Consider the following 12,079-nt stretch of genomic DNA (forward strand, 5'->3'; position numbering starts at 1 on the left):
CAACTTTTCACACTCTTGGGTCAGTAAGAGCAGTCTTCTTGATTGGAATAATGTACTGGAATATGATAGGAGCATGCAGGCGCTTGTAACAGCTAGCCTAACCTGTATCCTCTTGAGGAACTGGGCATACTCCCTGTTCCTTTTTTATTTTTTAAAAACTATTTATGCTGATTTTTTTCCATTATACAAGTAGTCCTTGACTACAGCAGAACAGTTCATTTTAGTGATCATTTGAGGTTACAATAGCACTGGAAAAAGTGACTTACGACCTTTATTCACAGTTATGACCATTGCAGCATCCCCAGGGTCACGTGATTTACATTCAGATGCTTGACGACTGGTTCATATTTATGATGGCTTCAGTGTGCCCCGGGTCATGTGATCACCTTTTGCAACCCTCTGGCAGGCAAAGTCAATGGAGAAACCAGTTTCACTTAACAACTCTGTCACTAATGTAAGAACTGCAGTGATTCACTTAACAAATGTGGCAAGAAAAGTAAAATGGGGCAAAACTCATTTCACAAATTTCTCACTTAACAACATAAATTTGGGGCTCAATTGAGGTTGTGGGCTGAGACTACCTGTACTATGAGCCATAAGTATACTCATTTTGAAAACATATTTCTTATGCAGTGATGCCATTTTATCTTCAAAGCTCCACTCCTTTTGTTCCTTTAACTGCTTTAAGTTGAGGTACTCCTCAACTTATGACCACAATTGCAAAGCGGGACCGATGTTAAGTGAACTTCACTCCATTTTACAACTTTTCTTGCCACAGCTCTTGAGTGAATCACTGCATTTGTTAAGCTAGCTAGTAACACAGTTGTTAAATGAATCTGGCTTCTCCATTGACTTTGCTTGTCAGATCACAAAAGGGGATCACGTGACCCTGGGGCACTGCAACTGTCATAAGTATAAGTCAGTTGCCAAGCATCTGAATTTCAATCACATGACCATGGGGATGCTGCAACAGTTGTAAATGTGAAAAATTATCATAAATCACTTTTTCCAGTGCTGTTGTAAGTTTGAGCAGTCACTGAATGGTTGTAAGTCAAGGGCTACCTGTATATGAGAAGTGGCTGGTAAACAAAAATACAGCTGTTTTCCTTAAGCAGCTTCTATCATTCTTTCAGAATATGTGATTAGATCTCAAGCTCAGCTTAATTTTGTAGGAGTCATAATCTTTTGCTCCTGCGTGTTTGCCTCCCAAAATCCCAGACTTCCTCTAAAGTTAGATTGTTACATCTATTTTACTACAAATAGCTTGACAGCTGGTAACAGAGCCAGTTTGGGCTAGTGCAGGGGTAGGCAACCTCGGCTCTTTTATGACTCATGGACTTCAACTCCCAGAATTCCTGAGTCAGCTGACTCAGGAATTCTGGGAGTTGAAGTCCATGAGTCATAAAAGAGCTGAGGTTGCCTACCCCTGGGCTAGTGGTTAAGACTCCAGGCTACAAACTGGAAGACAATGAGTTCTAGTTCTGGCTTCATCATGAAAGCCGGCTGGATGACTTTGGGCTGGTCACTCAGCCCACAACGTCAGGCTTGAGCTGGTCGGTCAATTTCTGTCGCAACCAACAGATCAGCTCTCAGCTGATCAGAAAAAAACCTGGACTTAATGGGGAAATTTAGGAAGAAGCTGCCTAAAAGCTGATATTGTGGGTTGATTGTGGACAGTATTGTGCAACCTCCTTGGGACTCTTTGCCTTCCTCTTTATTATGGACAGCAGAGACAATTCCCTAGGCTCTTTTACTGAACTGATATTTGTTTCAATAGCCAGGCAGAGTCTTGTGTCTGCCTCTTCTCAAACCACCACAGCCACACACTGCAATTTTTGAAGGCAAAATACTCAGAACAATATTATTGTGACTAAGCTGTTACAAAACAGAATAGATTACATGCCCCAGTATCATGTTTCATTTTTGCTTGGTTATGCTGTAGAAGGATACTCGCAGCCCAAAAATAGGAATTGGAATCTGACACTCAGGCTTTTATCAAATATGAAGAGATGGTAGCAACAGAAATGCAACTAGCGTAGTTTCATGTACTAAAATGAAAGCCCATGTTTATTGCCCAGGCACCCATAGTATTAAGCACCCTTTACCAATGTCATACTACTAGTACAATTCATTTACTTTTAGAAAAAGCTAAAAAAAATATTTAAAAAATCAGTCGGGAATACCTGTTTCAGCTGCCATTCTTTAATTTTTCTGATCAAAAAGATTTCTCCTACTTATATCCATACCTGGGGACAAACATGCATTCAGATGATTCCCTTAGCTCTACTGTATCTTGAAGAGAAGCTAGTAAAACTGTACAAAAGGTCAACTGCACAGATGTAAATGCTGCAATAGCAACAGCACTTAGACTTACTGTATAGTGCTTTATAGCCCTCTCTAAGCGGTTTACACAGTCAAGCCTATTGCCCCCAACAATCTGGGTCCTCATTTTACCAACCTTGGAAGGATGGAAGGCTGAGTCAACCTCGAGAAGTAGCCTGCAGTACTGCATTCTTATTGGCACTGTACCAATAAGGATGCTACACGAAGTTTGGGCCTGCGAGCAGAATCCATCAGCATTCTCATTTGAGATGACCATCATATTAGACTGAGGGTAAATGACAATAAAATTATGATAATGAATAAGCATACATCAAGTTCAAGTCCCTGCTTAATGCAGATATCCAAACTAAAGGATATTGTACCAGCTAGTGAAGGGGAAGCCACCACTTCCCTAGAGCAAGAGTCCCCAACCCCCACTCTGTGGAGCACCACCAATCTGTGGCATGTCAGCAACCAGTCCACGCAAACAAGTGAAACCCCATCTATGGGATGCAGGCAGCACGCAAAACCACGTCCTTCCCGGTCTGCGGAAAAACCTTTCTCCACAGAACTGGTCCCTGGTGCCCAAAAGGGGGGGGGCTGCTGCTCTAGAGAACTCACTCTACCGTGAAAAAACTTTTTCTATTAGCAAACATTTTTTCATAGCATTCAAACAGAACACACCTTTGCCCCCCCCCCCACACTTCACATGAAATCTCAATGACCTTATCCTAAATTACTATACTCCTGCTGCTTCTTCTAGGAAGTCAGTAAAGCAACCTGTTTTGCTTACTCTTGTCAAAATGGTGACAGGCATTTTGTGGACAGAGGGACTGTCCACAGTAATGTCAGTGCTTTGGATTCAAAGACCAAAAGATGCTTGGATAATGCAAATACAGTATTTGTCTCCCACCCTTTTCCCAGGAAAAGAGGGCTGGAGTTTTGGATGGGTTGTATGCTTGGGTCCCTGCATACTCTAGGGGTTCGCTGCTCCTTTAAACCTAATTGCTACACATGTATGGTGTTCTGTGAGGGGTTCTTTTAGGTGCACAAGGAGACGGAAACTCTTCTTCAAGCGTAAGTAGAATTTTAACATGGGGCTTACAGCACTGAAGTAGCATTGTAGATTCCACTTCCAACTCTTCAAACAAATGCTGGGTCAAACACTGACACCAAGACAAACAGATATTATGGAACAATTCTATGGAATAGAAGAAACCGGAACAATGATCAAGAATGTACAAATAGTCCTTGTTTAGCAACAGCCTCACTTAGCGACTGTTTACAGTTGCAACAGTGACAAAAAAGTAACTGTACAACCAATCCTTACATTGATGACCTTCACAAGTCTGCAAAACAAAGGAAAGCTGAAATAAGACAATAAGCCCAGTTGCTTATCGTTTTACTTAGCAACCACTTCCCTTAATGATGAAAATTCCAGTCCTAATTGTGGTCACTAAGTGAGGATTACCTAGAACAAGTAATGTATTTCATAACTTCTTCCAAAGGAACTCCCACGATTGAGATATGATCTCAGATGGATACCATCCTACAAAAGAGCTCTGCTATTTTAAAACACAGAATGTCAATATAATTATTTTGGGACTTTAAAGCTTATTGCTAGCATCCTTCGGTGGGCCAAGGAATGTGGGATATAGTGCAATCGTCTCTATGTGTCTTTCCAGAAAACCAAAGTTGAGAATTGACCTTTAGCAAACCTAATGGGGGAGCTTATAGGACTTAGCTGATATACTTAGTTTCTTGTCCATAACCTTACTTCCATCTCATGCATTCTACCTAATTCATTACAATCTCAAAAAACGTTGGGAAAGTGCCAAGGTGTACCTTACAATAGTTTCGTAAAATTACTTCTGTTCAATGAGATGGAATCCACCCCACTAGCAGTATCAACCCGGAAGGACCACGAGAACTTAAAATCCTTCTTTACTATGTGAGTTCTCAGTTTCTTCTTTAATTTTTATTTGATTTCATTGTACAATGCATGAAAAAATTGGAATAGAAAACTATTATTATTACCCTTGTCAAATTAGCATATCACATTACCTTTCAATATAACTGGGGGGGAAAAAAGAAAAGCAAAAAGTAATATTTCAACCAAGTCTCCATAATTCAGGGAGGAAAAAAAATCCCCATAATGGTTAACTTCCTCTCTAGCTGTCTTGATACAATCAGCAGTTTCATGCCTTTGACCTCCTGAATGCAGAGACACTTCATTGTTTAAAGTCTGGGTTTCTAGATATAGCCATTACAAGGACTCACACAGCTCTTAGCCAAGCAAAGTCTCTGCACAGCTTTAGGATTTACTCAAGAGATGGAAGAGTTAGCATGAAAAATACTGTAGGGAGCACAAAATCTTGCAATAGCACCACATAGTGGTCAGTTGAAGCAGGACTGCTTCAGGAAGATCCAATGGAAGGTCCTCTAGTCCAGGAGTCTCCAACCTTGGCAACTTTTAAGACTTGTGGACTTCAACTCCCAGAATTCTGGTCAAGGTGGAAATTAAAGCTCCCACTGTTTGTTTGCCTTTGGTCGTTCTGTTGAGGTAAGGAAATGATGATCACAGGTTATCTAGTGTTATTACATAAGGTTTATACTCAGCTACAATTTGGGATTGTATTGGCATGGTGGGGGTTAATGAAAACCCAACCTCCTAGGTTATATTCCACATATGAATGGACTAATTCCGCTGAGCACCATTTAAGCTAGCAGCAAACATTTGCTTATCTCTAACTCTGTATCTTAAGCATGTCTTGTGCAAAAATATATATTTAATTCTTTTGTATACAGGGATTTAAAACCTATCTTTCCAGAAAATTTCCTAGGCTGGAAGTGATAAATAGCACTATAAAAAGTAAAATTAAAATAATTAAAGATAAATATACAGGACAATTAAAATCAACCTACTCCCTAGGGCTGTTGAATAGAAAATTTTTCATCTTGCAAAAAGGAAAGCATCACCTGAGAACAAGTGGGGGGTGTGCAAAACATTTAGGATCTTTATCAGTGCCAAAAGAGATCCTTATGTGGTCCCACTATTTAATACCCCAATGCACTTACTTCTTTGAAGGAGTATTTTATTTATTTATTTTATTTTTATTTTAAATCCATTTATATCCCGCCCTTCTCCAAAGACTCAGGGCGGCTTACAAGCTTAGCAGTAGCCTTCATTCTATGTATATGCCTGCTTATTAGGGCTTTCACACACACCCCAAGCGGCATTATTACAAAGTCAGCTTATTGCCCCCAACAATCTGGGTCCTCATTTTACCTACCTCGGAAGGATGGAAGGCTGAGTCAACCTTGAGCCTGGTGGGATGCGAACCTGCACTAATTGCAGGCAGCTGATGTTACTTATGGAGGCATTAGCCCACTACTCCACTAAGGAGTATAAGTATATACTTATAAGTATATAAGTATAAGAAGTCCAGCCTCCTCTGGACTTCTTATACTTTAACCAGTTCATAGTCTGTTAGATGATCTGTCCCTTGGCCTATGACATTCATATATTTTCACTATTTAAAATGAATATTTTCAAGGAACTCTAGTAGATTAATGAGAAAGTATCAATCTCAGTAAGAGCAACATTCAATCTATATAATTAATTCAGATTTTTATAATTAGTACAATTTGCTTCAGCTAGAACGGTAGGAAAAGAAACAATGTGACTGTAATACTTCCAGTTTCCCACTGTGGTCCCTGCGTTTCATCTACATGAATTAAATGCTTGTGAGAACCCCGTTCACAACATTTTGGAACGTTATTTCTCAACCCCAGAAACTTATCTTGCTTAGGAAATTCTGGGAGTTGAAGTCTACACAGTTTAAAGTTGCTGAAGTTGAGAAACAGCGTGCTAGACCTAGAGTTTAAAGAGTTGTTTGGCAAGACTCTTCCTTGCACCCCAAACAATGAGGCCTAGTTCCTGCCAAATCAATCCGAATAGAGCTGGAAGGGACTTGGAGGTCTTCTAGTCCAATCCTTTCAGTTTATTTTTCACTGCCAGAGTCTTTGCACATGCATCCTAAAGCCACTTGTCCTTGTGCTTTATCAGATTTATCTTGTTCTTCTTTCTCATCTTCTCTCAATAACTCTTCAAAAGTTAGGAGTTGTCACTATAATTCTCTGGCGAAATGCCGGAAATGCTTCAATGTTATGAGACTTCAGCATTATGACTCTAACACCCTATTTTGCCTTGTGAGATTAATTTTCCCCACCCACCCTTCCATGGGCATAAACTGTAAAATTTTGCATGTTTTACAATAGACATTTGTGTGGTTTGTCACAAACAGTCTTCTTGCTTGCAATTTACTCCGTAGTGGTGAACTTTAAAAAAGAGAACAGATGCCTCGTGTTTCTCCAAACCACCTACTATATCTCCAGAATTGTTTCTCAGCTTCTCCTATCTTTGAAAGTTTAACTGAATTCACCACCTATACAATCATTTGCAAGTTCACAAAGTCCATCTTTCCCATCCCACTTAATCTGAAGTGTCCTCACTGTTGTTTTAGTTAACAATCTTCTGTGTTAATTTTATGAAGGGCCCAATCACAATTGTCTTCATGGAGGCTCGAATGCTATGGCTTCTTTAAAGCAGCCATTTCAGATTGTAATTTTTTTAAAAAATGAAGAGCACCACTTCATCCCTGAAAATGTAATCAAGGACCCTCTAGAATCTCTGCAAATCATGTGCATGACAAATAGAATCACATCCTATCTACCGGTAATTATGGCTTGTTGATGTAACACACAATGTCTACACACACACACACACACACACACACACACACACACACACCAAACATTTGGCAAGAAATATACATGGAAGAATAATAAAAAAGGCATTGTATCAGTTCTGCTTGAAACCAGTCAAGCCTATTTTTTTATTTCTTTATCTTAAAAAAAACACACACAAAACACAATCACCTAGCCTTTAATGCTGGAAGTATACATGAATTTTACATAGGCTACGTCTACCGTTGTCAAAAATCCCCTCCCCACAAATCCCACCCAAGTAACGTACAGATTGATACAGATTGATACATAACATTAAACATTAAAACAGGCTTTTAAAGACATGGATGAGTCTAAGACCATTGAAGAACATCCCAACTAGAAGGCTAGGAAACTGGAATACAAGAATATCCTTTAGTCCAACAGAGATATGGTCAGTGAACTTGGAAAGTAAACGGAGCAGGTTTCATGTTATGGCATCTGGTTATCCTTTTCAGAATGATATACTTTTTGGCATAAGGCAACAAAAGCGTTGAGGCAAATGTTAGCTCAACAACTCTTCTCATATCCCAGCAAGTCAAGTCTTCATAATTGCTTCTATCCCAAGTAATATAGAAAGTGAGGCACAAATGTGTAATGTAATGGCTTCCTTTTGATCAGAGTGCTTTATTAACCCAGACTATCCTGATCCTTCAGTCCGTTTTTCTGAGAAGTTTTTCAAGAAAGAAACATGGAAGCAACAAGAAATACCAGAAATGGTTTTCTATTCTAGGAATGTCTTCATTTTTAGGAATAGAGCAAAGAAAAGGGCTAGGATTAGAGTTGGATAAATAATACTGTATAAGAAACATGTATTTTAATACCAATTATTTAATTATGCAAAGATTCTGAAATTAATATTGTAATGTTGCTAGACCACATGTATTGAATAGTGCCAAGAAGGCAACTAATGTATAATTAGGTATTGAACAAAAGTTGCAGAATAGCAAATGGTTCAACCACTGCTTAACAGTAGTAAGAGACTGATGGTGAAATTAGAGCAAAGTCAATCATGACAAACAAATAGTAAGATTTCTACTTTTATGTAGTAGGGTCTCCCTCAGAATGACTTATGTTGATCTCACGTCTAGTCAATCAACAGATGAATCATACTCCTATCATTAACATCCTGAATCTGTCTAAGTCAGACTTATCTGCCTTTGAGAAAAATGCAGCCACTTAAACTAGAACAACTGATTTTTAGAGGCAAATTTTAGAGCTGGATTTAAGCTAATTCAATTTCAGCAAATTAGTGAGATTCAGCTCATGGGAGCTTACTAGGCAAATTCCCGTAACACAACTATTGTATTGCTTTTTTGAAATTAGCATTTTTTTCCTGTTAAAATCTTTTCAACAGAAATTGTACGGTTAGTTTCTACATGCCAGATTCTCACCTACACCCTCAAACTACATTGTAACGGAACATGTGAGAATTACTAAAAATGATGTAGTTAAAATCTCTTTATCATCACTTGCTTTGAAACCTGTATGGATATGAATGAGAAGCTATCACTTTTTGGCATGTTCTCACTTCAGCTATTTCTATGAAATAAAAAAATAAAAATAAAAGGCAAGCACACACTTATTTTCATCACGCTTGTCCATTTAAGTATACAGAAATAATGAGCAGGAAAAAAGTGGCCCCTGCAGAGTTTTGAAGAACAAGTTCCACATGGATATCTTCATATTTATGAATCTTCTGCATCTGGGCTGTAGCTCCCAAATTGAAATACGTCTTATTAAATGGCTCTTGACATCATGTATTTTTAAATCCAGTTCACATCACCAAAAATGCCACAATCTGTCACTGACCAGAATTTAAGCCTAAGATAATTCAAACAATCCACATAGCTCTAAGGACTGTGCCGTTCTTTTAGGCTGGCTGCATGTTTCAAAAGACATTGCCAATTTAGCTCACATTCTAAAGAAACAAGCTTTTCGAAAAAGCTCTCACAGCAAAATGTTTGGGGAAGAGATAACAGGGCTGAGGTAAATCCTGCGTAAATTTCCTTTAGCTCAACTTTGTTACAAGACTAGAAAGATCTGGAAGGCTCCCAATCTGTTACCTTCTATATTTAGAAAAGATGGAACAAAAGTCAGAAGGGTCAGAAGAGTTATTTGCAGATGTAGTAAAGGTTTGGTAGTGCAAGTACCAAAGATGCGGCAACAACCATCTGGACATGGATAACCTGTATGTCATGCCCTCGACATTTACCGAAACGCGACTAAGATACTGAAAAATCCAAGTGAGACAGAGATCTGCATTGCAGAGAGTGTACACTGAACTTCATCAGCAAGTCTTCAAACACGGTGCTTACATAAAAAAACACTAGCCGTCATATAAAAGGGAGCTACGGCAGATGCACTGTTCATATCAGAGGAAAAATACAGAGACAGAAGACTAAAATAATGAACAATAACAACCGGGATAGCTCTTTGCACCCAAGTACCTATTATGGAATCATATTACCTATATAATCTCCTTGCCATGAAGCTTCTTAGCCCATGATTATATTTAGTGACGTTAAATGGCACATGACGCTGAAAAAGAAAAGTCGCTCTTTTTCCTTTTTTCCTGTGAACACTGTTCAAGAAATGACTTACCTACAGAAGGAAGAGCAGCCTAGGTATAATACTACAATAATGTCATGTTTCCTCTTGCAATTCATTTCGGAGGCATACCCGAATTGGAATGTTTGGTATCCCAGATACTTTGCTTTTTGTTGTTTCTAACAGAGTTGGCCTTACGAAGGACTATAAATACGCTAATTAAATATCGTTAATACTAAATCAGGGATCGTTGAGCGGTTGTGATGCAAAAGCCACAACAGGGCTATGGCTTTTTTCGGAGGTAATTGGAAGGAATCCAGCCTTCCCAACACGGCCCTGCTGTGAGGACTTTGCAAAACCACCAGCCGCTGCTGTTCTTCTCACGGACTTCAAATACGGTCCCTTCTTTAAAACTGCTGGTTTCTTCATCTCCTTCGAAATCTGCCACGGCCACGTAGAGGGCTTCTCTGGGGAGATCCAGGTTGGTAACTGGGAGGGATGCTCTTTCCTTCTCCACAGACTTAGGCAATGACTTTTGGCCTGAGCTGCTTTTTGTTTTGGTTTCCTCTTGGCCAGGACACGGGAGGAAGGCTTTGGCTTTTGGTGGAACCAAGATTGGCCTACTGGACACCGGCACAGCTCGAACCTCAGGCACTTCCTTCTGGGCGACTTTATGTTCTGCAGGGGGGGCAAATGAAGCCGAGGGTGCTGGCACACTAGATTTCTTAGGAGGTGGAGGCCTTCTAGGAGGTACTACTGGACGTTGAGGGGGTTCCCGAGGTACTGGGAAGCTGCTCTTGGGTTCATTTTCACCTGGCTTTGATGAACCCACAGGAACTTTGGGGAAAGGAGCCTCCTTAAAGGTTTGGCTGTCAGGTCTAGAGGGAGGCCTAATCTCCACGTTTGGCTTTTCCTGAGATTTGACAGAAGATTCTGCTGGAAGTCCACTGTTACTGAAGGCACTCTCATTAACCACCGGGTCCTGCTCTGACAGCTTCTCTGGAGCCTTTGCAGGCTTGAGTTTGCTCCTCAGGTTGCCAAGATCTAATTTATTCTCTGACTGAGGAGGATCTGTCCTAGGGGCAGGCGCTGGCTTCGGTTTGACCTGAGGTTTTGATTTCAGAAAAAGGTTTGGGGTAGCTGCCTCAGGCTTATCCTCTGGGGGCTCAATCTTTGGTTTCGTTGGCTTGACGATGGGCCGGAGATTGGGCTTCTTTATTTCTTTCGGTGAAACCTTATGACCACACTCAAGGCCCATTTCATTTTTCAACTGGAACAATTTGCCCTTCTCCGTTTTAAGCTCTGGCTTCTTGTTGTCCCTTGGAGGAGGGACGGTCTGCTTTGGAGGAATTCCAGGTAAAATCATGCCAGGAGGCTTTGGAGGTGGCCGCTGCTCCAACCTTTGCCTTTCCATGAACTCCTCTTCTGATTTAATTATGGATTCCTTCCTTGGAGGAAGGCTAGGTTTCTCTTCCATATCCCGATCACCTATTTCCTCATACCCAACACACAAAGAAGCATCACTGTTCTCAGGCAAAGCATCCTGGGACGTCTCCTTTCCTTTCCATTTGATTCCACATTCAACACCGTTAGGGGGTGCTTCGGGCAGAGGTCGAGATGGCCCAGCAGGGTCTCCATTAGAGCTGTTCTCTGCAGTGCTGTCACCAAGCCGTAGCTGTGCTATTTCATTTGGTAATGGTGCCAAGAAATTAGGTCTACACGCATTGCTAGTTTTCTTGTATTTGTCAATAAAAGTAGCCGGCGCCCAGCCTTCCTTCTCTTCAATTTGAATATACCACCAACCACTTAGGTTCTTCTCAATTACCTGGAAAAGGAAATAAAGCCACCATTCTTTAGAACTTTTTATAACAACTGCATGATCTAAAATTTGTGAGATTAAGTTTAGCATTAAGAGTTTAACTGGCCCTTTTCCCACCTCATGTTCCATATATAACAGGCAAGTAGCTATCTATTTTCAGCCTACAGATTCATCACCACAATCTGTTATCAAGGTGGTTTATGGTGATAAATCTGTAGTCTGAAAATGAATATGTGGTGTGGGGTTGGACTAGATGACCTTCAATGTCCCTTCCATCATCATCATCATCATCATCATCATCATCATCATCATCATCATTATATTTAATTATATTTATTATATTATATTTATTATTATTATTATTATTATTATTATTATTATTATTATTATTATTATTGTTATTATTGTTATTGTTATTGTTATTGTTATTATTAAGCTCAAACACTTTGCCCCTCAAATCAGAAGAGAGGACTCACTGGGAAAGACCCTGATGTTGGGAAAGATTGAAGACAAAAAGAGAAAGGGATGACAGGAGATGAGATGGTTACATAGTCATTGAAGCAATGGGCATGAGTTTGGGCAGACTCAGGGAGACAATTG

At 39.9% G+C, this 12,079-nt stretch overlaps 1 protein-coding gene across 1 annotated transcript in view; it reads right to left on the minus strand.

Moving 5' to 3' along the window:
* Window positions 1-7,363: 7,363 nt before the first annotated feature.
* Window positions 7,364-12,079, minus strand: part of SH3PXD2B (SH3 and PX domains 2B) — a 127,286-nt gene continuing 122,570 nt past the window's right edge. Inside the window, exon 15 of the mRNA XM_083352975.1 lies at window positions 7,364-11,485. Coding sequence (XP_083209101.1) covers window positions 9,944-11,485 — 1,542 coding nt within the window. The 3' untranslated portion in view covers window positions 7,364-9,943. The remainder of the gene's footprint in view (window positions 11,486-12,079) is intronic.

The sequence above is a fragment of the Vipera ursinii genome (genome assembly GCF_947247035.1).
Source record: "Vipera ursinii genome assembly, chromosome: 2".
In the NCBI taxonomy this organism is placed as follows: Eukaryota; Metazoa; Chordata; class Lepidosauria; order Squamata; family Viperidae; genus Vipera; species Vipera ursinii.